Source organism: Eublepharis macularius, chromosome 1 (assembly GCF_028583425.1).
Source record: "Eublepharis macularius isolate TG4126 chromosome 1, MPM_Emac_v1.0, whole genome shotgun sequence".
Classification (NCBI taxonomy): domain Eukaryota; kingdom Metazoa; phylum Chordata; class Lepidosauria; order Squamata; family Eublepharidae; genus Eublepharis; species Eublepharis macularius.
The window spans coordinates 113,717,711-113,745,169 of NC_072790.1; the positions used below are offsets into that span (position 1 = coordinate 113,717,711).

Sequence of the window (27,459 nt, forward strand, 5' to 3'; positions counted from 1 at the left end):
GTCAGGGAAGAAATGTTTGGAAAGAACCTGGAGACCTTCATCAGGAGAGCTTTAAACTGATGCTGCAAGGGGAAGGGGGTAGGACAGATCAAACAAAGGTACAAGGCTATAGGTGCCTATATACCAATGCCCGAAGTATGGGTAATAAGAAGGAAGAGCTTGAGCTTCTCTTGCAAACAGATGGCTACAATATAGTAGGAATTACTGAGACTTGGTTGGATGATTCCCATGACTGGAATGTGATAGTAGATGGGTACAAGTTGTTCAAGAAAAACCTGAAGAGTAGAAGAGGAGGCGGAGTGGTATTGTATGTGAGGAAAGGGCTTGATTGTCAGGAAGTTCTGGAAAATGTGGTTGATAGCCCAGTGGAAAGTATATGGATGGAAATAAGGGGAGGAAGGACAAAGGGTATTGTTGTTGGAGTCTGCTACAGACCTCCTGACCAGGGAGAGGAAATGGATGCTGCCCTCCTTCAACAGATTGGTAGAGTATCCAGACATCAGAACCTTATAATTATGGGTGACTTCAACTTCCTAGATGTGTGCTGGGAGGCAAGCTCAGCAAAGCGACAAGAATCACGCAACTTCCTGACCTGCCTGGCTGATAACTTCCTTTTTCAAATGGAGGAGCCATACTCGGCCATACTAAACTTAACATTAACCAACAGGGAAGAATTGGTAGATGGGGTGAAGGTGGTGGGGACCTTAGGGGGAAGTGACCATGTCCTCCTTGAATTCCAGTTGCTGTGGGGGGCCAAGGAATTTTGTAGCCAGACTCATAGCTTAGATTTTTGTAGGGTCGACTTTAATGAACTCAGAGGCATGATGAGAGCCATTCTGTGGGGGGAGTGTGCTAGAAGGGAAAGGAGCAAGTGAAGGGAGGGCTCTTCTCAAACATGAGTTTCTGCAAGCTCAAGCCCTCACTTTTCCAGCAAGATAGAAACATGGTAAGGGCTCCAAGAAACCGATGTGGATGAACAGGGAGCTGCAGAATAAGCTAAGGAAGAAAAAAGAAATGTTCAGGAAAGGAAAGACAGACCTCTAAAGAGGAGTATATGAGGGTTACTAGGTACTGCAGATCAGCCATCAGAGAAGCCAAAGCTCAGTATGAGCTGGGTCTGGCCAGGAGGGCTCGCTACAATAAGAAAAACTTCTACAGATATGTGAGAAGCAAACATAAGGTAAAAGAGACAATTGGACTGCTGTTGGGAATAGAAGGAGAAACTCTGATGGAGGACAGAGAAAAAGCAGACAGACTTAATGACTTTTTTGCCGCTGTTTTCTCCCTGAAGAACTGGAGCCCATCTAGAGATGGTAGAAGATATGACTGGACATCTGGGTGGCTAGTTGACATTGACAGAGAGGTTGTGGAGAGGCACCTGGCTGCACTGGACAAATACAAATCCCCTGGGCCGGATGGTGTGCACCCAAGAGTGCTCAAAGAACTTTCTAGAGAACTTGCAGAGCCTCTGTCCATCATCTTCAAGGCTTCCTGGAGGCCTGGGGATGTGCCACAAAATTAGAGAAGAGCTAATGTTATCCCAATCCTTAAGAAAGGGAAGAAGGATGACCTGGGAAACTACAGGCCAGTCAGTCTGACTTCTGTTGCTGGGAAGATATTAGAGCAGATTTTAAAGGGATCAATCTGTAAGCATCTGAAGGATCGCTCAGTGATCCGGGGAAGTCAGCATGGTTTTGTCCCTAACAGATCTTGTCAGACCAACCTGGTTTCCTTCTTTGATCGAGTGACAAGCTTATTGGATCGTGGGAACTCTGTTGACGTGATTTACTTGGATTTCAGCAAAGCTTTTTGATAAGGTTCCCCATGACATTCTAATAGGTAAACTGGAAGACTGCAGATTGGACTGTAGGACAGTTTGGTGGATAGGGAACTAGTTAGAGGACCGCACCGAAAGATTGGTGGTCAATGGTGTTTTATCAGATCGGAGGGAGGTGTCCAGTGGGGTGCTGCAGGGCTTGATTTTGGGCCCAGTACTTTTCAATATTTTTATCAATGAGCTGGATGAAGGGGTAAACGGGCTACTCATTAAATTTGCTGATGATACCAAATTGGGAGGAGTGGCAAACACCCAAGAAGATATAGTTAAAATTCAGCACTGGAATACTCTGGAGGTGGTCGTGAACAGGATGCAATTCAACATAAATAAGTGCAGAGTGTTACATCTGGGCCACAAAAATGTGAAGCACAAATACTAGATGAGGGATACACTTCTGGGTAGTAATGTATGTGAATGAGATCTTGGAGTAAGAGTGGACTGTAAACTAAATATGAGCGGTCAGTGTGATGCAGTGGCAAAAAAGGCAAACTCAGTCTTGAGTTGTATCAAAAGGGCCATTGCATCGAAATTGCAGGAGGTCATAGTCCCTTTTTTTTCTTTTTTATATAATTGTTTTTATTTTTTAGATAGAAAATAGGGAATAAAAGGTAAAAGGAGGGGGGATAGAAAGAGAAGAAAGAACAAAAAAAGAAATTACATATCTATTACATTGCACCATTCACTCTAATACATGTCTTAGTATTCTGCTAATCAGCTCTCTATTTGCAAATTTTTCCATTTATCTTCTATAATGTCCATAAAGGACCACATTTTAGTTGAAAATTAAATTTCTCCAAACTTATCTTGTATCCATTTGTAAAAAGGGTCCCAAATGTCATTATAGGTTGTAATGTCCAATTCATTCAATAAACTCGACAATTTGTCCATTTCAGCCGTCTCAAGTATTTTTTCGACCAGGTTTTCTTGTGTTGGGATAGTTGTCATTTTCCAAAGTCTCGCATATGCAATCCTAGCTGTTGTAATTATATTCAACATCAAATTAAAAAAGTTCTGGTTTCAAAGGTAGTGGAGTAATCAGTATCTGTTGTAACATTGTATGTACCATCTTCCAGAACTCCACTGCTTTTTTGCATGTCCACCACATATGATAGTAAGATCCCGGTATCTTCTCACACTTCCAGCAAATATTTGACATATTTAAGCAAGATTTAGCTAACCTAATTGGGGTTAGGTGCCACCTATAAAACATTTTATATACATTTTCCTTCAATGAGGCCGATTTTGTCATCTTTAAATTACTTTTCCACATTTGTGACCATTGCTCTAAGTCTATTGTATGTCCCACATTCTCGGCGCATTTTATCATAGTATCTTTGATCTCCTCCCCCTGTAATTTTGCCTCTATAAGTATAGCATATATTTTCTTTATCATTTTAACATTGGTACCACATAGTATCACATCAATATTTTCATCCTTTTCATAAAAACCTCCCGTTTTGTCTTTTTTATATCTAGATTCCAGTTGTGCCTGGCCCCACCATCCCAGCTCAATGTTTAACTCTGCCATTTCTCTTGGATTTTTTAATAGCCCAGTTGGTTTCAGTAAGATCTTATAGGTAGGAGTTTTTCCCTCTTTTTTCAACGAAGGATGTGTAAAAGCTTCAATTGGGGAAACCCACAAAGGAATTTTCTCATAAAAAGTAGATCTTATTCTTTCCTTGACCAGTACTAGTGCTTTCCTTATCCAGTGATTTTTAAAATATTTATGATTTTCCCATTTTTTATACCAGAGAAACGCGTGCCAGCCCGTCAATAGGTCATGTCCTTCCAAGTTTAAAAGTCTTTCATTTTCCAAAGTAATCCACTCTCTCAGCCAGGTCAGCACACAAGCCTTATAATAAAGGAGCCAATCTGGTAGGGCAAAGCCTGCTTTTTCCTTAATATCTTGTAGGGCTTTCAGCTTAATTCGTGTTTTTTTGTTCTGCCGGATAAAAGATTGTACAGCCTTTAAAGAATACTTGGGGTATTCCTAATGGAATATTTTGAAACAGAAATAGAACCCTTGGGAGAACATTCATTTTTATCACTGCTATTCTTCCCGTCAATGATAGCTGAAGATCTTTCCATCTTTCCAGGTCTTTTTATCAGTATCCCATAATTGTCTTCATATAAGGAGCTACATCTGTTAGTCATCCAAATTCCTAAATATTTTATCTTCTTTTCAGTTACTAGTTATGATTTTTTAGTTAATTTTTCCATCTGTCGTTTTGGATATTTTTAGTAATCGACTGTCTTTTGAATATTTATTTTTAACCCTGCCAAAGCTCCATAGTCTTTGATTTCCTGCAAGAGCTTCTGTAGTGACGTTAAAGGGTCTTCTAAAATAAATGCTTGTACTTTGTATTCTTGCTTCTTAATTTTGGCTCCTCTGATCTCATCTGAGTTTCGGATCTTGTCCATAAGTGGTTCCAGTGTCAGTATAAACAAGAGAGGAGATAATGGACAACCTTGTCTTGTTCCTTTTTCAATTTCTATTGGTTCTGTTAGTTGGCCATTAATTGAGATTCTAGTCCTTTGTTTATCATACATTCCTCGTATTATTCTAAGAAAGTTTTCTTCACACTGCATCTCATCTAGTTATTTAAACATAAATTGCCAATTGAGATTGTCAAACGCCTTCTCTGCATCAAGGAACATCAGAGCCATTTGTTTTTCTGGATGGGCTTTGTGATACTCCAAAATGTTTAGTATTTTTCTTATATTATGGCTAGTCTGTCGTCCCGTTAAAAAGCCGGCCTGATCTTGGTGGATCATCTGGTCCATTAGTTTCTTCATTCTCCTTGATAATATAGTTGCAAAGATTTTATAATCTACATTCAGCAGGGAGATTGGTCTATAGTTTTTTATTTCCTTCAAATCTGTTCCATCCTTTGGTATTAAGGATATTGTAGCTTCTTTCCATGTTTCTGGTATGGATTCTGTAACCCATATTTCTTCCATCAGCTTCTTAAAGGGAGGAATTAAGGTTTCTTCAAAGCATTGATAATATTCAGCTGGTATGCTATCTGGGCCTGAAGATTTCACCTTGTTTTGCTTTTTAAAGGCCTGTATTATTTCATTCATAGTGATTGGGTCATTTAGAATTTTCCTCTGTTCCTCACCGAATTTCTTTAATCTCATTTTTTTCAAATAGACATCTTGTTGTTCTGACTGGGCAGTCATTTTCCCATAGAGCTTCTTATAGTAGGATTCAACCACCTTCTTTATTTCTTGCTGAAGAACTTTCTCATCTCCTTTTTCATCATTCAGTGACATTATTTGTCTTTTGGTATTTTCTTTCCTTAGCTTGTAAGCTAACCATCTTGTAGGCTTGTTTGCATTTTCAAAGTAGTTTAGTTTGGCATATTTAATTTTCTTCTCCATCTCCTCCGTTAACATCAAATTAAGTTTATGTTGAAGTATCTTTATCTTCATTTTTGATGTACTGTTTTTAGGAGCATTTTTTAAGTTATCTTCTTTTTTTAGATTTGTTTCCAAATTTTGATATTCTTTGTTTCTCTCTTTCTTTTTACTTACCGCATGTCTAATTGCCAGTCCTCTGAAGAAAGCCTTACTTGCATCCCATACTATATCTATGGTAGTTTCATTATTTAAGTTTTGTTTGAAATACCATTCCATTTCTTTGGAAATTGTTTCTTTAATTTTTTTGTCTTTTAATAAACTTGTATTTAGTCTCCACCTAAATTGTCTTTTTTCCTCTTTTATCTTTATTAACAGAGGGTTCTGGTCTCCAGTCACTTGTGGCAAAATGTCTATTTCTTCCATATCCTCCACTAACGATGTTGAGGTCCAACACATACCTATTCATGACCAAGATTTGTGTCTGTCAGAGTAGAAAGTATAATTAGTTGAGTTCAAGTTTCATTTTCTCCATAGATCTACAAGGGCCATTTCTTCAGCCATTTCAAAGAATTTTTTAGGAAGCACTTTCCCCCCCCCTTTTCCCATTCTTCACGTTTCCTATCCAGCTTTTTGTCCACTACTGCATTATAGTCTCCCACAATGCATATGTCATTGTATTTCAATTTGGATATTTGCTCTGAAAGTCTTTGAAAGAATTTTTCTTGTTGCTCACTTGGGGCATGTATATTCACTACCAGGATTTTTCTTTGGCCTTTCTGGAGTTCAGTCATTACAATTCTTCCCTGGTCACAGACATAGATCAATTTTGGGTTCAATCTTCCCTGTATACATGTTACTAGACCTCTCTTTTTAACTTTGTCTGCTGCAATGAATGTGTGTCCCAGGTTCTTACAATTCAGGAGCCTTTCCTCTTTATCTCTGATATGGGTTTCTTGAAGGCATATAATCTCTGCTTTAAAATTTTTCAGGTATGTAAATGTTATTCTTTTTTGAGGGGAATTCAATCCATTAATATTCATTGAGAGTATTTCTAGAGAGTTACTGGCCATTACTTCTTGCCTCTCTTACTACCTTGTTTATTTTCTTCTCAGGTTTGCTTCCTGGTCTGTACTCCTCCTCTTGCTCCATCTTCTGTTTCTAGTTCTGATTCAGACTGTGGGCTTACATTTTCTTCTCCCTTGCCTTCGTTGGATTTCTGGTCCGCCATCAAATTCTTTTGAACAAACGCTTGTGATTTAGGAATTGAGTTAATGTTGAACCTTTGTCCGTTGAAGTTAAAAAGTAGTCCCTCTGGTATCAACCATTTATATTGTATTCCATTTGTGCATAGTAAATCCGTCAGAAATCCATATTCCCATTGCTTCATTCGCACTTCCCATGGAATATTTCATAGGACTATCACTTCTTCATCTTGGCACTTCAAGGTAGTCTCTCACGTTGCTTTAAGAATATCATCTCTGATTCTGCGTCTGATAAATCTTACATGGATTTCTCGTGGTTTTTTGTTCTTTTTTGCATAGGATGAACTGATCCTATAGGCCGTGTCTATCTCTGTTTCCATTTCTTCTGGTTGAATATTTAGTGCTATTGCCAATAGCCCTGATGCCACCTTTAAGGAATTTTCTCCTCCTTCCTCCTTCACATTCTGCAAACACAGCATCAATGCTGCTTTCTCCATCTGTAAGGTTATCAGTTTAGTTTCCATCGTCAACTGGCTTTTGGATACCTTCTCAATCTTCATTCTGTTGAGTCGGCTGCCTCTTCAAACCTATCATTCATAGTTTTCATTTGGTCAAGCAACTGGGCCATGCTAGACTGTATTGTATGGATTGATGCCTGTGTGGATATAGACGTCTGTGCCATAGCTGATGTCACAGATTTGAGGCTTCCAGAGGATGGTTTTTGGCCTTTTTCTTTTTCTTTACCTGGCAACATCTTTAAACAAATATCTCCACTCTATTATTTTTACTATCTATCCTCAGCTCAGTAACTTAAAGTAGTCAGGCCCCATTTACCCCACTCCCTCCTCCTAGCCGCTTAAGATAGAAAAAAAATGTTTTGTTTCATAAACCACAATGTTCCCAAACAGTTCCCTTCCCAGCCAGACAATATTTAAATATCTTTCTAGGAGGAAAAACAACAACATTCTCTCTTGCTGAACCAATTTATGCCCCGGAAGTTACAGTCTTGGGAGATCTTCTTCTTCTTGAAGCTACAAGAAATGGGAGAGGCGCTACGCAGATTCAATTACTTTGTACTCCGTTTTGGGAGCCCCCCAAAGAAACAAAGAATAAAAAATAAAGAATGAAGATCCAACCAAGTAGAGGTCCAGCCAAACTTCAGCAATAAAAAATAATCCACCATTAAGAAAAGGGAAGGATGAAAAGGAACAAAAAACACAAAAACATATGTTTATATCCTGGAATAGGAGAAAGAAAAAATACAGGGACCAGAATCACAGAAGGCAAAATGGAAACAAACAAACAAACAAAAAACACGCAGGCAAAAATCACACTGTAATCCAGAGAGTCTTGATCAGTAACTCAGAGGTCTTTCTCTTTTTCTGTCAATCCCAAAACTTTTCTGAAAATTGGCAACGTAGATCATATGTTGATGTTACTAAATATCAATTGGTGACCATATAGAAGTCTATTGAGCCTCTTCTTCTCTTATTTTAAGGGTAGTCTTAATTTGTCACTTAGTATAAAATAAGCAAAAGTCTGTCCTTATGGTACCTTGGATCTTAAGCAATTAGTTCCTTCTCCTCCCCCCCCCCCGTGATTCAAACAAGGTAAAAAGAAAAGCACAAAAAGAGAAAAGGGGGGGATACTTGAAACTTCTCTAGATTGGTAGCCGCTTGAGTTAGGTTGAAAAGAAAAAAGATTAGATCTCACCCATACGTTCGGAACGTATTAAGACGTTTGCTGTTGCAGATTCATGGTGCTTGTTATTTTCAGTCGTGCTAAGTTATGCAGAGTTCGGGATTCCCAGCTCGCGAGCCACAAGGCTTCCTCTTCACCCTCCGCAAAATGAGCAGAATGGGGGTTGCAAGCCGAGCTGCCGCTCTGCCTGATACCCCCTGCCGCGCTCAAGCTTAGCCCCTCTCTGGGGGGGTGGACTTTTGAAGCTCGAGAGCCGAGCCTCAAAGAGGATGAAAGGATCAGGTTTCTGAGCTGAAGCTCAGCAAGCCCGACAGCGCTGCACCATTTCCCAGAAGTCCCATAGTCCCTTTCTGTACTGCCTTGGTCAGGCCGCACCTGGAATACTGTGTGCAGTTCTGGAGGCCCCACTTCAAAAAAGATGTGGACAAAATCAAGAGGGTGCAGAAGACAGCAACGAGGATTATCAGCGATCTGGAGACTGAGCCCTACAAGGAAAGGCTGAGGGCCTTGGGAATGTTTAGTTTGGAGAAGAGGAGATTGAAGGGGGACATGATTGCTCTCTTTAAATATTTGAAAGGCTGTCATTTGGAGGAAGGCAAGGAGCTGTTCCAGTTGGCAGCAGAGGATAGGACTCGAAGCAACGGGCTTAAATTACATGCACAAAGGTACCGGCTAGATATTAGGAAAAACTTTTTCACAGTCAGAGTAGTTCAAAGGTGGAATCAGCTGCCTAGGGAGGTAGTGAGCCCCCCTTCACTGGCAGTTTTCAAGAAGAGGCTGGATGAGTATTTGTAAGGGATGCTTTAGGCTCATCCTGTATTGGGCAGGGGGTTGGACTAGAAGGTCTGTATGGTCCCAACCAAATCTGTGATTCTGTGAAATTGAGACCCCTGCCAGAAATTACCTTGTTTGGGAAAGAATGTAAACATACCGCATTCTGCATGAACAGGTTGGCTAGTTTCTTTGCTGTGGGGAGTCTGGAGCAAGAGATGAAATGCTATTGTTTGGAGAATAAATCAACTACAACTAAAATCATAGATTTTCCCTTGGAGGGGGGAAGATTGGTGATGAAATCCATGGAGATGGTAGACCAAGGTTGCGGGGGTCTCTAGTGGCTGTAAGAGACCTGGAGGCTTCCCTCCTCCCTCTTTTCCCCATCAAACAAACGAGGCAACTTGACACATACAGACAAAAGACATATATGTCTTTTCTCATTCCTGACCCCCAGAATTGCCTCTGTGTTAAATGCAAAGTTTTTATGAACCCAAAGTGTCCTGCTGTTTTGTCATCACACTCTGAAGCTCCAGGGCTCGAGCTGTGTAGAGAGTCACAAACCATTTGGCCACTTCTCCCCCTAACCAGGAGCCCAAGTAGTTCACCGGCTGGCTTCGTCAGGGAAGGTGTGGCCCCATTCTCTCAAGCACTCTGCTGCATGCACTAGAAAGTACCCCAACTCCTCTGGGTCCCCTTCAAAATGGGCTTCTGCTGCAGCCCCATGGCGGCTGCAGCAAAGGTCCAGGGATTGGCCCAGTCGGAACTCCCACTGGGTGCACGGGTTGGGTCGGTGGGCCCGCTGGCACTGGGGCTCCTTGCTCGTCTGGGGGAGGGATAGGTGGCTGGCTGTCAGACTGAGGCTTGAATAAAAGTTGCAATCCAGACTACCCCTTGCAATGAGACAAGAGTTCATTGATTTCAAAAGCCTTTACTGAAGATAGACAACCAATATAAGTCCACACTCCAAGATCCAAGGATCAGGGCTGAGCTTAGAAATTGTTACGAATGACAGGCAAAATCAAAGGTACAGAATAGCAGTTCCCTGCGGGCCCCATCCTCCCCCTCAGTTCTCAAAACAATCGGCCCGAGGGTGAGAAAGTAAAAGTTTCCCAAGGGTGTCTAAAAGGCAGATATAGGTAGACATAACATTCCTCTTCTCTGTGTGAGCTTCCAGTGGAAGGCTTGCCACCTGCAACGAAAACACTTAAAATACAGACAGGATCAAAATGGAGTTTCTTTGGTTAGAACACAGTCAGAACCTGACAGCTGGCCTTGTGGCACTTGGGAAGTTTAATCCAGCTGGCCATCTTGGCCTCCCGGCTGACCGGGTTAAAAGTTCCCTTCTTTAGGGAAATCAACCCTCTGGGTTAGACACAGTCTGTGGAGCTGAGCCCCCCCCCAGCAATCTCTTGTTTCCAACTTCCTCCTGGACTACACCACTCACGGGGTCCCCTCCACTGGGATCCCCTACATCCAGACTCTGTAGTTGATAGACTGCCAGGAAACACATGTGTGGAGTCTCATGCCAGCTCCAGCCAACACTCCCGCATTGGGCCAAAGCTCTTTGGCAGGGTCTTTAAGGCTTCCCTCGGTCAGCTCTGCTACACCAGTCCCCTTGCCTCCCTCAGCTGCCATGGCTCACAGTTAGTGAGTCAGGTCCAAAGGTTAAAGAAGTCAGTTCTGGCAATCTGTAAGGATGCCAGGCAACTCTCAAGAGACTTCACTTCAAGAGTAAAAGTTCTTTATTGATAAGTTGCCAGTATCGTACACTTACGCCATCCTTGCTAGGACTATTGGCTACAGACAAGCTTCAAGCAGATATAGGTTTCCCAAGGCTACTCCTAATTTCCCCCCCCCCTCCGCTTTCTCCGAACAGTCCTCTAACTCTAGACAGGAAAAAAGGCTGTGTGATTCATGGACTTCTCATGACTAGACAGGCTCCCAGACTGGGGAGAGATTACAACAGGAACAATTGCCTCCTGTTCTGAGTTTCCCACACTGGCTCAAATGACAGAATCACCTCAGTTGCATCTGATTCAGCTTCCTGGCTCCAGCTGCAGGGGTATTGAATATGACAGGTGATCCTGAGCCACTGACACCCCACTGGTCAGCTGGAACCACCCGTGGGTTTTGAAGTGCCCCAAATCTTCCCAAAGTGGCCCGAATCACTTCAGGAAGCTTTAATTCGGCATTTTTGAATCTGGGCCAGCATGCTGGGCTTGATTTGGAAATCCCAAATCTTTACAAATCGGGTCCGATTTGGATATTTTTCCCGAATCAGAAACCCGAATCGCACACCCCTATTGTGAACTATTGAAGTTAAGACTGTGCATAGGAAAACAGGAGAAAGAACTGATCTTGTAAAAATGGAAGGCAGAAGTATGAATGAGGAGGAGTAAATGGTATGTGTGAGGGATATGCAAAGAAGAGAGATGTACATAGTTAGTAGGAGCATACGAGATGAGGATAAGCAGGCTAAATTTCACATATTCAAAATTTGTCATGAAAAATATGGAAGTTGGTCTAATTTCAACTTTGAGTTTAACAACCTGCTCAAAGAACATCCTAAATATCTCATGGGAAGTAATTTAACTTTGTATTATCATTATTGTGCTAGACTATCCTCACGCAAAACAGTTTTCTTGGGAGAAATATTTGGAGGAAACCAGTTCCTTACCAGCACCTTCCAGAGCTTTTAAAGTGGTAAGACGTATCTCTTGTGGTTTCATACTTTATCTTGGTCCTTAGATACAATTGCTACTGCTGCTATTGGGATCAATATGCACATTAGGAGAGTTGCCAATAGCCTGGAGGGAAAAAATGCCATGTCCCTTTAATAGAGACCTAATGGGATATTGTTTACCAGGTAGTAGTTGCTGCCTTGTCATGAAAACTGTCATCTACTTATTTCTGCACATTTAGCCTATTTTGGACATTTTTTCTCCAGATTGTTGGCAACTTTAAATATCAGATCTTGTGATTTGCCACTGCCTTGCTGCTTCATCCACAGCTGCATTCATTTTCTTCAGCCTTCTTCCAGTGTATTTTCATGCTATTTATTTAAGACAAGGATTGCCAGCTACTGGTCCTCAGGACAAAATGAGCTCGCTGAGAAGAGCCATCGGACTCATTTGTAACTCAGAAAGGTGTCTGTCTGGGGCCAATTCACTTGGCTCAAGGCCTATCTGTCCCCCACAGGCCCTTTCAGCAAGCATCCTCTGGAGGGTCATAATTCTTATCCTCAAGCTGGAGTCCAATTATAAAACCTTTATTAGCATGAGTAGGTGTTGATCCATGTTGGTTCTAGAAAGTTTCTCATTCCATCTTCCCCATCAAGCATTCAAGACTGTTAAAATCTACAAAAGCAATATCTAGACCAACGTGTGTTAGATTTACATATTAGCATAACAAACATGCAAGTACAAAACAGTTGTCTAATAACTCAATCTAAATCCAGCTTAGTGTTCAGGAAAGATTTTTTTCTGTCTTGTCCAAATATTTGAAGTTTTAGCAGCAGAGAGTATATAATGTTTTAAAGTTATAACACTAATAAGCTTGTAATAAAAAAGTGATCTTCTGTCTCTTAGATATAGATACTACAGTACTAATTTCAAACAGAGGATTAAAAAACACTGAGTTAATGAAAGAGTTAAAGAATTACACGCTCAACCCCCCTAATTTCCTCGTTTTGAATTCTTGTTAAAGTTCATTAGGCACGTTTTGTCACTATGGAACCTTGCTACTGGGACACTGAACAGTTAAAAAAACTTAGTGTGTTTTTCAGAAATATATTTTCTGTACCTTATGAATAACATGCTGCTGATATGAAATGTGGAGCATAGTTGTGGAAGACAATTCTGTGATACTGTTCACAGTCAAAGAAAGAAAGAACACTATTTAAATAGCACTATTAAGAGCAATTTTACTCTTAGTTTTGATATCTCTTGGCATATGTGAGCTCTTTAATAGTCTTATGAGCTGACACTTAGAGCTGTACTGTAACTAGATATTGCTTAAAATTGCATCAAACTACTTCAATAGCAAAGTCAACAGTAAAGGGTTCTTAGACGTTCCTGATGCCAGTTTGGTGTAGTGGTTAAGAGTGGCAGGACTCTAATCTGGAGAACTAGGCTTGATTCCCCAATCGCCATTCCTCTGTTTGAAGCCAGCTGGCTGACCTTAAGTCAGTCACAGCTCCCTCAGAGTTCTCTCAGCTCCACCCAATAATATTATTATTAATTTAAGGAAGTACAGATACTGGCATAAATTTTAGATTAAATTAGTTTAGCAGAACATCATTTTAAACCGTAAGATAATCTTACCTATATTTTCTTTTTTATATAAAATGTTCAAATAACAATTTTTCTCTGCTTAGAAACCAATTCATGGATTTCAGAAGAATATGAGACTTGAAGTAGTTGATAAGAGGAATCCTGCACTCATCCGGGTAGCTACAGTTGTAGATACTGATGACCACAGATTTAAAGTAATTAAAACTTTCTTTTTCCCCACATCTGTTTTAGAAAGATAATTTTTATGTTTTTGCCACAGTTCAACAATATCTTGTAGGTGCAAATGCTTTACTATGTACAGCCCCCTCCTTGCCATGAATTTTCCATTCATTTCACGGGGAGGTCAGGGAAGCATCACAGGCACAGAAATGTTCCCTTTCAGTTAAAGTTAATGAAGGTGCCCGTATACACAGGAGTTCCATGTCAGTAAGAGATCCTTACACTGATATATCATCCCATGCCCTGTTTTTAGTTTAGGAGTTAACCCAGTTGTAGTTCAGGAACCATTTAATTGAATGCATTGACAATATGAATCAAGCCCAGAGAACTTGTGCCATGTGTGGTGTGGGGCTGTGGCTCTGTGGAAGAGATTCTTCTTTGCATGCAGAAGGTCCCAGATTCAGTCTCTGGCATCTCCAGGCACTAGGTGATGTGAGAGGCCTGGAATCTGAGGCCGTGGAGAGCTCCTGCCAGTTTGAGTAGACAATACTGGAATCAATGGTCCAGTGGTCTGATTCAGTATAAGGTAACTTCCATAACACACAAAGGCCAGCATAGCCCATATAGCCATGTATTGCAGCCCATCAGGATAAAATTTTGTTGCATTTTTTTACATGTCTGGAACATGTTAAATTCCAGAAACGTGTTAAATTCCAGAAAGGCCCCAATACATAGTTGGTGGGCTGTGTTCAGTCTGGAAGTCCACAAGTTGTGCAGGCTTGATTCAGTCTTTCATTCATGACAGCATCTATAATCAAGAAGTCTTTAAGTTTGTTCATCAAAAGTGTAATAAAATAGTTGTTGTTAGTATAATAATCTCAGTAAGGTAATGTAAAAGCCACTAGAATTGGAACATACAAGGGTCCAGTAGCTAAATTTGTATTACTTAGTAATTATGCTTTTCCACATTATAATGTCTGTAATTTGATTAAATGGATTCTCTAACAATAATAACAGTAAGTACTCTGGAGGCTACAAAGGTTTTTTTCTGACTAAGATATGCTATTTCTTGTCTTTTAGGTCCACTTTGATGGCTGGGATAGTATTTATGATTACTGGACTGATGCAGATAGCCCTGACATTCATCCTGCAGGCTGGTGTGGGAAAACTGGACACCCTCTTCAGCCTCCTCTTAGTAAGATGCACTATAAGATAGTAAACTTTTTTTTTTGCAGTTGTATGTACACTTTTAATTGAGTGGAGACTTATTGGACACAGTTTGACTTGCTTCCAAATAAACGTGTGGAATTCAGCTACATGCTGCTGTTAGCAGTCAGACCACTTCCTCAAGCTGAAAGGTCAGTTTATGAATATGGACTATCATAAACCCCTTTTCCTCATGTGCCATGATCACATTGCACTGCCTAGCAAGGCAGAACGGTTCCCAGCTTGGCTGGAGCTGTAAAATTATCAGAATGTGATTCATAGGTAGTCTGGCTAGCTGACATCTTCACACCCCAGAGAGTGACACATACCTAAGAACAAAGAGGTCTCCCAAGCACTCTCAGTTAATCTCATCAACACCCTTCCTCTCTTCCTCCTTTCCTAATCAGATCTATTCAGTGAACTTGATGGCTTGTCCCATCCAGCAATTGCTGTGGTATTAAGCCCTATTCACACCTTTTGTCTATCTCAGGTAGAGCCATTGAGCCTCTCCTAACTTATTGACCTACCTCTGGACAAGCCATTAAGGTATTGATGGTTGTTGGGGGTTTTCCGGGCTGTATTGCCGTGGTCTTGGCATTGTAGTTCCTGACGTTTCGCCAGCAGCTGTGGCTGGCATCTTCAGAGGTGTAGCACCAAAAGACAGAGATCTCTCAGTGTCACAGTGTGGAAAAGATGTAGGTCATTTGTATCTACTCAGGAGGGGTGGGGTTGAGCTGAGTCATTCTGTAAGAGTTTCCCAGGGTGTGGAATGCTAATGGCGGGAGGCTTCACTGTATCCTGAGGAGGTTCTTTTGCATATGGATTGGTGCTTGATGTGCTAATCTTCTCTGCAGGGCTATTGTCGGGTGTGGAGTGTTTTGTTGGCCTGGTGTTTTTCAGAACTGGAGCCCATGCTCTGTTCATTCTTAAGGTTTCTTCTTTCCTGTTGAAGTTTTGCTTATGCTTGTGAATTTCAATGGCTTCCCTGTGCAGTCTGACAAAGTAGTTGGAAGTGTTGTCCAGTATTTTGGTGTCCTGGAATAAGATACTGTGCCCTGTTTGAGTTAGGCTATGTTCAGCCACTGCTGATTTTTCAGGCTGTCCAAGTCTGCAGTGTCTTTCATGTTCTTTTATTCTTGTCTGGATGCTACGCTTTGTGGTCCCGATGTAAACTTGTCCACAGCTGCAGGGTATACGGTATACTCCTGCAGAGGTGAGGGGGTCTCTGCTGTCTTTTGCTGATCGTAGCATCTGTTGTATTTTTCGGGTGGGTCTGAATACTGCTTGCAGGTTATGCTTTTTCATAAGCTTTCCCATCTGATCAGTAATTCCTTTGATATATGGCAAAAACACTTTTCCTGTAGGTGACTGTTTTTCCTTGGTTGTTTGATTCATCCTGGGTTTGATTGCTCTTCGGATTTCATCAAGCACCAATCCATATGCAAAAGAACCTCCTCAGGATACAGTGAAGCCTCCCGCCATTAGCATTCCACACCCTGGGAAACTCTTACAGAATGACTCAGCTCAACCCCACCCCTCCTGAGTAGATACAAATGACCTACATCTTTTCCACACTGTGACACTGAGAGATCTCTGTCTTTTGGTGCTACACCTCTGAAGATGCCAGCCACAGCTGCTGGCGAAACGTCAGGAACTACAATGCCAAGACCACGGCAATACAGCCCGGAAAACCCCCAACAACCATCGTTCTCCGGCCGTGAAAGCCTTCGACATTAAGGTATTCTTTCTGGAAGCAAGATGTCAGCTTTGCTCTAGGGTACATTTTACACTATAACTGGAGTGCCCAGCCCTATGCATAGTGTGTTTGTTCTGGGACCCATCCACATATCCTCAGATTACATCTGAGCCCTCCCTTCTCTTCTGTGAAGCACTGGTCATTTTGCTGCTCCTCCACAGACCTCTTTCTCTTCTTCAAGATTGGTAAATATTACCCTACTCTGAATTGCTCTTCCTTTTTCCTCACTGTTTTCTTAGCTAGCTCTGTATGTATGTTGTGTGTGTGGTTCTCTGCACATTTGCCTTTTATATCTCTATTAATAAAAGAAACTTTTCCTGTAGAACATCTGCCTGTTTATTTGAGAGTTCTCTAAGGGAACAATCCTGGTATATATTGGGGGAGATCCCTAAGTTACCTCCTCTCGTTGCATCTCCTTGAATGCTAATTCCCCCAACTCACAAGAGTAACACTGCCTCCCTTAATTTTATGTGTTAACTGAAGGAGCAATAAGATTATAGTTTCAAAAAAGTATTGATGTTATTAAATGGTATATAAAATGAAATGCCATTTTACAGCCAACTTGATCATTGCTGTAATAAGCTGACCACTTACCGTATCAATGGGGAACAATTCTCCCTATTAGAAAATAGAGGTGTGTACCTGAAAAAGATTTGGGTTTCCTGCTTTGGATTTACCCGAAGCAGGAAAAAAATCCAGAATAAGCCTAAACCTGAAATGGCAAGCCACTTCGGGTTTGGGTATTTAAGCTGCTTTAGTATGCTCTGTAAATATTCAGAGTACACCGAAGATCAAAGCAGCACTTCCCGCAGGCTTTTTCATCTGATGGGAGGGAGGAAGAGGGAGTTCCCTCTTCTCCCCTCCCACTGGATGAAAAAGCCTGTGTAGAGCTTTGAAAGCTCAAAGTAGCCCCGAAAAGAGCTGATTTGAGCTTTTAAAACTTCCAGGCTGGCTTTTTCATCCAATGGGAGGGAGGAGGAGGGAACTTTCTCTTCCTCCCTCCCATTGGGTGAAAAAGCTGACATGGAGTTTTGAAAGCTCAAAGCAGCCCTGAAAAGAGCTGGTTTGAGCTCTAAAAGCTTCCAGGCTAGGTTTTTCATCCAATGAGAGAGAAGAGGGAACTCCCTCTTCCCCCTACCATCTTGTGAAAAAGAGGGTGAGGAGCTTTGAAAGCAGCAGCAGCACTTTTCCTGCGGTTTGCAAAAGGCAAGGAAAGTGCTGCTGCTGCTCTACACAAAGCTTCCCAAAGTGTTCCGAAATGCTTCGGAAAGCTTTGCTTTGGGATTTCCTAATTGGCTCAGCAATGCTGGGGCCGATTCAGAAAGCCTGAATCTATACAAATTAGGCCCAATTCAGGTTAAAAACCCGAATTGGAAACCCGAAGTGCACACCCCATTAGAAAGCATTGGTAGTATTTACTTAAATATTTATACCCTCTTTTGTTACTAATGGGGAACCAGAGTAGTTTACAACATCGTTCTTCCTTCTACCATTTTATCCTCACACCCACAACTTGTAAATTACCTTAGGCTGAGAGAAAGAGTGACTGGCAGAGTAGGGATTTGAACCTCGGTCTCCCAGATCCAGTCCAATAATCTGTTATACAACACTGGTCTTTTTTATATATGTAAGCCTCTTATAAATTGTCTTATATTTCCATTTTCTTATTCATATATTTGGCTTTTGTCTATGTCTCTATTTGTTCTTACCTCTTTTTTTGTTTTTTGTAATATAGAAAGGTAATGTTCAGGAACAAAAAACGGGAAAAAATAAATGTTTAGTAGCTCACTGGGAAAAAATAGAATCTAGATTAGAGATGGGCATAAAATGGTGGGAAAAACGAAGCCTGGGTTTCATGGTTCATCACATTCCACAGATCACGAACTTTCACTAAACTGTCCTGTTGCACAAAATGATTCGTTAGGTTTGTGATTCGTTAGACACTGGGGCCCCATTCATACCCAGAGATGCCAAACTCGAAGGGAGACTTCAAAGGCACCCTCACCCAACAACCTTCCCAGCAAGGATATGAGCAGAAAATAAGAGTCTTTTCAGTCTCTTTTGAAGCAGCAGCAAATCCAGCCAAAAGTTCTCAAATCCACTCTTTCTCACTCCAAATCCAGCAACAGCTCCTCCCTCTCCCGCTGTCTACTGAAACTGAAACCAGGAGACAGAGAGCTGCGCCTTATATAAGAAACTCTCACATAGAGCAGAACAGGAGCTCTCTGGTTGGCAGGCACACCTGCCTAACAGGGTTTGGAGGCATGAGATTGGTGTTCCCATGGCTACAGAAGGCCCATCTGCCCCCCCCCCCGCTCGTTGCTCTCATAGAACAGAATAGGAGATCTCAGGTTGGCAGTGAGAGCTGCCTATCATGGTTATGTGGGCTGAGATTGGGGTTTCCACGGCAACAAAAGGTCTGTAGACATTCCAGGCATATGTTGTCTAGGGAATCAATGGATCAGTGCCAGCCTGTCTGGCATCACAAAAGCATTTATGAATTGAATGAATCGACCCCCAAAAGTCATGGATTTCGTGAAAAAAACAGCCCCACAAAACACATTCTCATGATACACGAATTGGCCCAATTCATCATGAAATTTTATTCGTATTTCGATTCATGCCCATGTCTAATCTAGATTCCTGAATGCCAGAATGTTTCTTCACAGAATAACATGAATTGCTGTATGATCAATATTCATGTAAGCTAGTCATAATATTGGCCTTATGCTTATGTTAACAAAATGAAACACTTGTTAAGAATTTTACTAAGAAGATAATGAAAGAGTTGTGGTAGATCATGAGATTCAAGGGATAATCTTAGATCAGTGGCTAAATTTCTGCTGCATCTTCTGGTGATTGCAATTATATAAATTAGACATTTGTTTAAGATAAAGAGTTTTACCAATGCCTTATTTACTTCCATGGATCTCATTGTAATTGACACCATTAGGTCCAGTTTATTTAAATTCTTGAATGACCTCTCCCAGAGGTTTCATGTAAACATTAAATAGCACGTGGAATAAGATGGAACCCTGCAGGACCTCATAGCATAAATGCCACAGGGCCGAATTGCAGTCCCCTAGAACCATCTTCTGAAATTGGTTGGTCAAGTAAGACTGGGCCACCAACGCACAGTACCTCCTGCTGCCAGCCCAGCCAGCTTCTCCAGAAGGATACCATAGTTGATGAAAGCCACGAAGTTCCAGGAGAATCCACAGAGAGACACTCCCACTGCCAAACAGGGTCATCAGTAAGGGTGACCAGAGCTGTTTCTGTCACAAAATGGTATTGCTGTTTGGTAATTATTGCTGGAAATATTTAAATTATTGATTCTTTTAATTATAACTAGATTATATTTTACTTTTTTGTGAGCTGCCTCTAAACCCTTCTGTGGTGAATTATAAATGTTGTACTTAATACAAACTGCATAAATATCAGTAAGAATATTAATATAAAAACTATTATATAAATGATACAAAACTGGTAAATAGAAACTAAAACTAACTGCTTGGGTAAAGAGGCTGGACTTTGCCTACCACCTGAAAAATGAAGATGACGACACTGGCCAGAACTATATAGGGAAGTAACTGCACTGCTAGGAAGGAAAGATAGTGTTCACATTCTGATGCTATTTTTATAAATATGACATGGACCTGTATTTCTTTCTTAGACCAAAATATATGTACCTTTTCACCTCTCATAATATTTGTATAGGTCTGTTGGAGTTAGTTGAAGCTTTAGAACAAGGAGGATGCCCTACTCCAGGCTGCAGAGGAGTTGGACATACAAAAAGAGCCAAGCATGGCATGGGCCGCCACAGGTATGACTTGCCTGTTACTATTACTATTGTATAAGTAACTGAAGATACCTAATAAGGATGCTTCATATATTTGGTTTAATCACAGTTTATGTTAGGGCCAGGAGGAAGAAAACAGCCTGGCATCTGCTCATTTAAGTTGCATTGTGAGCATTTTGAAATTAACATAGATGATATACCGCTTTACTGGATGTATTTATACTTCGAACTACATTGTATGACAAAACGTTTTTCATAAGATTTTCTAATTGATGTATATTGTGTTTGCAGTGATAGGCTGTCTTTACAGGAGGTGACTCACAAATCTATGTAGCTGGTAAACAAAACTGTGTTGCCTCAAATTTGTATAGATGGGTGTATCTGGGATTCTCTACCAATAAATATCCACAGATCTGCTGTTGAAAGTACAGTGCTTTTTCAATGCCATCAATATTTTACTGAGTATACCAGTAGAGCAAATTCTTTCCTTGTTCCAGTCTGTCAGTTGATTTGGAAATCAAACTCGTTATTCGATGTCACACAAACTTACTCTCTCACAGCTTCACAACAGACGATGGAAGCTTTTATGGATCTCAGCCTTCACTTTCACAATTGGTAGTATGGGTGATAAATAAAATAGGAGTTTGAGTCAAATCAAATGCTGAAATTTTCTTGTAACTAATCTTTGATTTATTGTTTGGATAAATCATTATGTCAGGTTGTTTACTTGGATGCAAATCCCATTAATTTCAATGGGGCTTACTTTCAGGTATCAGTAGACTTTTCTCTAGTATATTTTTATCTTGTCCTTCTTCCAAGGAGTTCAGAATGAAATACATTGATCCCCCTCTCAAACAATAACTCTGAGTTGTGGGTTAGTCTGACAGAGAATGACTGGCCAGTGTCACCCAGCAACCTTCCATGGCGGAGAGGGGGTGGAATTTAATTCAGGTTTCCCAGATCTTTAGCCACTAATCTAACCTCCACACCATACTTGATTGTAGTCTTAGAGCCAAACTACATAATACCACATCTCTGATTGCTCCCCTCCTCCACACACTGTTTTCAGGAACCAGGCCTCTTGAAATCACTGTGTGTGGGAGGGGGGACAGTCTGTCAGTCCCCTGTGCCTCAGCCCCCCTGGCAAGATCAAATCTCCATGCCAATTTAAAAAGTTTTTTGAAGTTTTTAAATGGCACCATAGCAGTCCCCGTAGTATAATCGGGATCGGGAACATGATATATTATTTGACCCTTAGTTGTAATGGGGCATGCTTTTAAATTTATACTGCTTATCTTTTCTCATGATCTAGCAAATTCACTACAAGTTGTTCAGGTTTTCCTGCAATATCTTCTTTATTCACGTTGATATAATGAGTCACCCCAGATTTTGAGATAAACACTTTAGATCTACAACATACATTCCAGCTATTGTTTTTGTTCTTCATTTTGTCTGCAATGGGAGATAGTAAGCTTGACCAGAGCATATCATGGTCAGTAATGGTTATTTATTATAGTTTAAAACTGAAGTGGTTTAGAATTCCAGCTGCTGGGATGGAAACAAACTCTAGTCTTCTCAGGCACCTGCATTAAAGCAAACTCGAGTTTCTTTGAACAATTCCTAAACAAAGAATTCTTCAATTGTGCTTCATGAATAAGGAGAGGGAGGAGAAAGCACACGTGCACAGTAAACAAGCTTTGTTCTTTCCTGCTGCAATCATAGCTTTGCTGTGACATCTGGAAATGGCCAGTATATTTATGAATACATTTTAATTTAAACCATGCAAGGCTATTTAATCAATGTATTATCAAAAGATATGCAGTTGTAATTTACTTATTGTATTTGCTGATGTTTCATCTTAATTTCATTTTCATTCAGTTCATTTTTTATATAATCCAGCTTTATTAAAGTCTTCAGTTGGGAGCTTCAGTTACACACACACACAAACACACACATCCTACAAGTTTGAAAATCCAAGTCATCCTGGAACTCCTACATGGTGCCCAGTCTCTCAATTCAATTAACAGAGACAATGTAAAACTGGAGTAATTATCTCTATCAGGCTTTAGTCCATTGGTTCTTTGATCTCAGTAGCTGAGACTATGCTTTAACTGTGTTTTTTAAAAACTTCATGACTGGTCATTTACAGTGATAAACTGCTTCAGAATCATTTTGATAGCTTCTTGCTCAAAAGCTTGATGAATGTAAACCTATGGTTAATTAATTATGACAAGGGAATGAGAATATTTTAAAATGTAAATATTAATAAGGGATTCTGTAGTGATGGGCAGAGGTTGTCAGACCAGCATACAAATAATTAAAAATATACTAATTAAGGCATTATCCTCATCTTGGCTCAATGAAGATTATTTATTAAAGGCTGTTTAAAGTAGGCTTCTGAAATTTTCCATAACTCAAAGTAAAATCATTTGTGGACTTTCAAGCCCCCTCTCATATTCCTTGCCAGCCTCTGCCATGGTCTAGAAATCCCCTTCTCACTCTGAGGGGAAGGGTGTGTTAACATGGGTAATTCCCACCAATTAGTCAAAGAGGCAGGACTTGTATATTAAATCAGTTGGCTAGAAATCAAAGTGATCAGATTAGCTTTTCAACACTTTATACCTCTCGTGCATTGGAGCCAAGTGCTGGTAAGGACAGATTACATAAAAACCAAAGCTCATGTAAACAAGCAGGGAGGAACCTGGTCCCTGGCTGTTTCCCCACAAGCCTCATGTCTCCTATTGTAGGCAGAGAGGAACTTGATCTCCTTGTGTGTAGAACACATTCCAAAATGTCTGAATGAGCAAGCTGCTAATTGACCACAATGAATGGGGAGTGAAACCAGAGATATTCCAGCAGATCCCAGCAAGGTTCAGGAAACTGCAGGTTTGCATCTGGCCTCAACTGTCAAACAATAAGATTCTTTGCCGGATACCAGACATCTGGAACAGAACAAATCAGTGCCTTGACCTCTCTCGGGCCTACTGTATGCCTTTCCTCTATTCCCTCTCATCCCAAAGATTATGAAGAAGATCAGGTCAGAGAAGGCCACTCTCATTTCTGTGGTATCTCATTTATTACACAGGCTGTGATTTTCCAGGCTGGTGGAGCTGGTGATCTCCCCTCTGTGGAGGATCCCAGCAACATGCTGTTCGAGGGTCAGGTTTAGCACTTGGATCCAGTCTGGCTATACGTACCTGCCTGGAAATTGAGCAGCAACATCTAGAGCTGGGGTACATCCTCTCAACAGGTTCTAGATTTCCTTCAGTCAGGTTTGGATCAAAAATGGACAGCTAATGCTTTACACAGATAGGTGGCAGCTTTCTCTGCCATACCCAGGCAGGTGGATGGGGTATCCTTAACCAAATATCCACTTATCATTCAGTTTTTCAAGGGAGTAACTCAAATCAGTACTTCAATAGTTCACAGATTTTCATTCTGATGCCTTCATGTGATCCTGTCAGCACTTAGTCTTCCATTAGAGCACTCACTAGTCTTCCATTAGAGACAATTGGAGAAGTACCCCTAAAATTCCTTTCTCTCTAGATTCTTTTTCTAACAGCAGTGAAGTCAGCTCACATGGTATCAGAACTGAGGCTGCTGTCAGTATTAGTATTAGTATAGGAAAGGACTTTGCATTATCCATAAAGATAAGATGTATAGAGAAGTGACCCTATATTTACTCCCCTAATAACTCTTTTTTCATTAGTCCCAGGAAATTTCACTCCCTTTCTTCCACCCCAGACCAAATCGCCTCCAAAAGAAGAACTGACATATGCTAGATCTAGTTGGGTTATCCCTTTGTACCTTTCATCCTCAGCATTTAGGGAACAAGGTTTCCAAGATGACATTGAGTAGGTAGCTTAGATAGTGCATTATCCTAGCATGCCAGACCCAAAAACTTCTGATATCACTGGATATCGTAGCCCATTCTATTTAAAGCACTGCAGCCTCAGTGGCCTTTAATGATTTTAAAATTTATGTTATTTATAGTCCACCTTTCTCACTGAGATCCCAGTGGATTACATGGTATAAATCAATAGGATCAACAGGTGGGACAATGCAATAAACAATGCAATAGGGTATGGATAATGGAAATTTGAAAAGCAAGTGTAAATTTGAAAACAATGTGAAAAAATAAGCAATTTGACATGACATGCAACTACCCAGTAGGAACATACATACAGCAATAGAAAATACACAATAGTAGAGTCCCCAAACCATGTCTCTGAACCATTTTCTTACAACACAGCCCTATTACCTGTTTTTAAAAGCCCTCCTGAAGCTTTGCATATATTGCACAAAGGCAGGACAGTGAGATCTTTCCTCAGTCAATGAGATATAACAGCCAAATGGGCATCATCATCAACATTTGTAAAGGTCCAGAGGAGTTAGCCGTGTTAGTCTGTAATTGTGAAATAATAAAGAGTCCAGTAGCACCTTTAAGACTAACCAATTTATTTGTAGCATAAGCTTTTGAAAACCACAGCTCTCTTTACAACATTTGTAAAGTATTACAAAATAAATCCCCTTCCCTCAGCTGATGCTGCCTTTGGTTGAAGGGTTTTGTGACAGGTGGTATCCACAGAATAAAATCAGTCTTCCCGCTTAACGTGGGAGAAACTGCTTTGGATATCCCATGTTAAGATGCTCTCAGAGCAAGAAAGGAACATTGGACACTTACTGTGAAAGTTCTTTCTACTCTGAGGCAGGAAGGGCATCTTATATAAACCTGACTAAAAGGGGGGAAATTATGGTTGGCTGATCTCTGTTGATTTCAAATTGATGTTCTTAACGTTGTTTTTTCTCTCCTTTAACTGCTAGTTCATGTTCTTACGTGTTCATATCAGTGCTTCTAGTGTTGGTTTATCTAGTCGAGCTTTTGTTGTTGTGAGCTCGCTAAGGAGATCCTTCTAGGTGGATAGCTGTGTTGGTCTATAGGACAGCAGAATTTGAGTCCAGTGCCACCTTAGAGACCAACAAGATTCTCAGGGTACAAGCTTTCAGGAGTCAAAGCTCTGACTCTTGAAATCTTATTCCTAGAAAATCTTGTTGGTATCTAAAGTGTCACTGTACTAAATCATGAGGAGATTTGTGGCATGGGGAATTGCCAAACTGAAGAGTGGGTGACTCCCAACCAGTGGAAACAGGAAATTAATACCTAAGACCTGCCTCCTTGACTAATTGGTGGGAATCACCCATGTTACGATAACCTCCCTGCCTCAGAGTAGAAAGAACTTTTGTGATAAGTTTCCAGGGTTTCTTTTTCACAGTATGCATGGCAAACCGCACATGTTCTGCAGAATCTTCTCTGTCCCCTTGAATTTATATCAGCTGCCCTTCAAAAGCAAAGATACAACTCATAAGGCCCTGGCCCAGTTCTCTCATTCCTTGACTGAATGGTACTTGGTGCTGGAGAAAGCAAGAAATTTTCTTACTGGATATTTTTTAAAAAAATTTTAATAAAGAAGAAAAAGATTTAATACAAGAAATGATAAAACCATAAAATACAAACAAGAAAGGGATTAAAATTAAACTATAAAAGAAAGGATCAAAACAACTCTTGGCAAATTGTTAAAAACCCAAGAATTACAATAAACAAACATTTAAACTTTGTTGCATTGGGGGGATTACTTCTTTGGCATTTAAAACATCTAAAACTGGTTTCCATATTTTATCATACTCAAATAAAGGGACTACCATATGCAGGTTCCCAAAAAACGGATTGTGCATAATCCTACTCATCAAATATTGCTCCCAAATTTTCTGATACCATTTTTTTAGCAATGGGCCTACGAGGGATTTCCAATTCCCAGCAATGACCAGATGAACAGAGGCAACTAATGTCAAATCTGGTATTCCTATCTAGCACAGAGTCGGGCCAAAAATCCAATAGGAAAAATTCTGGGGAGTATGGCAACGAAAGACCCACCATGTTGGATATCTCTTTGTGAACCACTCTCTAAAATTCCTGAACGAGATGGCATTCCCACCACATATATAGGGTCGTGCCTTCCTGCTTACAAGATCTCCAGCATAGAGGTCTCAACGACCTATTCATCTGATTCAATTTATGTGGTGTTAAATACCAATTGGACAACCGCTGGTAAAACTGGAGTTTAATATTCCAACAACTAAATTTGTTGGCAGGGGAGTTCCATATGTGTTTCCAATCAGATTCCAAGAAAGCCAATTTTAAAGAATCAGTCTATTTGTTTTGGTATGGCAAAGGGTCTTTACGTGTCACCCTTAATAATAATTTGTAGAGGGTTGAAATCCTACCCTGTTTACCATCTTTCCCACTCCAAATCATTTCCTCAAAAGGAGTCAGGAGCTGAAGCAAATCCTTGGACCTGATCAGCTTGGTGAACAGATGTTTCAGATGAAGATATCTAAACCAAGATATCCTAATTCCAAACCTTTCTTCCACTATAGATTTATCCAGAATTGTCCCATTTTTAATCCAATTAATAATCAACAATATCCCAGAGTCTTTCCATTCCCTAAACTCTCTTAAATCCTTTCCTGGGGGAAACCAATCTTGGTTAATGAAAGATGTTAGGGGAGAGATACCTGGGGCTAAGATCTTCCCATATTTATCCCAGGTTTTCAGCATGTTATCTAATAGGGAATTGGAGGAAGTCACAACTGGCTTGGTTTTAGCTGAGGACCAGATGGTTACTGGTTAGGAAAGTGGTGAAGAAAAGAAACTTTCTACAGAGATCCAGGCTTCTGTTGGGTTCATTCTTAAAGCCTGAATCAATGGAGCCAAAGAAGAGGCAGCATGATATAAAGACAGGTCTGGGACATTGAGACCACCTAAACCTGAGGGCCGACGTAACGTCCAGAACCCAACTCTTGGTTTGCGACCAGACCAAATAAACTCATTGAGAGCCCTTTGCCAAAGCTGTATTTTTCTTGGATGTATTTTAACTGGGAGGGATCGGAATAGAAACACAAACTTAGGGAGAATAAGAGATTTAACTAGTGAGATCCTATCAAACCATGAGTAACTTTGTTTTTTCCACTTAGAAAAAAGGATCAGTACAGATTTTAAAAGCTCTTACTGGATAATAACTTCTAATCAGAGGCCAGATGAACAGGTGTAGGAAGGGGCCTGAAAAGCTTTCAGAAATGCTCATACAAAAAGACCAGCATCACACAAAACCTTTTTCTGGTATTCAGTTGAAAACCACCATTGGCTATTAGTATCTATAGAAGTAAAATGGCTTCTCCCTTTCCCTGTGTTGAAATCCTTTGCATAATAAAACATATTTCAAATTTTTACAGGAAATAACTATGACAAATACATTAAGATTTAGATTTGTTCAACAGATTAAAGTTCTCAGGGCTAAGCTATTGGTTCCCAA

At 40.5% G+C, this 27,459-nt stretch overlaps 1 protein-coding gene across 1 annotated transcript in view; it reads left to right on the forward strand.

The window, feature by feature from the left end:
* The window catches only part of L3MBTL3 (L3MBTL histone methyl-lysine binding protein 3), a 165,136-nt gene that overhangs the window by 97,242 nt on the left and 40,435 nt on the right, over positions 1-27,459 (forward strand). The window contains exons 13-16 of the mRNA XM_054996165.1: positions 11,495-11,580; positions 13,253-13,363; positions 14,409-14,523; positions 20,008-20,113. Coding sequence (XP_054852140.1) covers positions 11,495-11,580; positions 13,253-13,363; positions 14,409-14,523; positions 20,008-20,113 — 418 coding nt within the window. The remainder of the gene's footprint in view (positions 1-11,494; positions 11,581-13,252; positions 13,364-14,408; positions 14,524-20,007; positions 20,114-27,459) is intronic.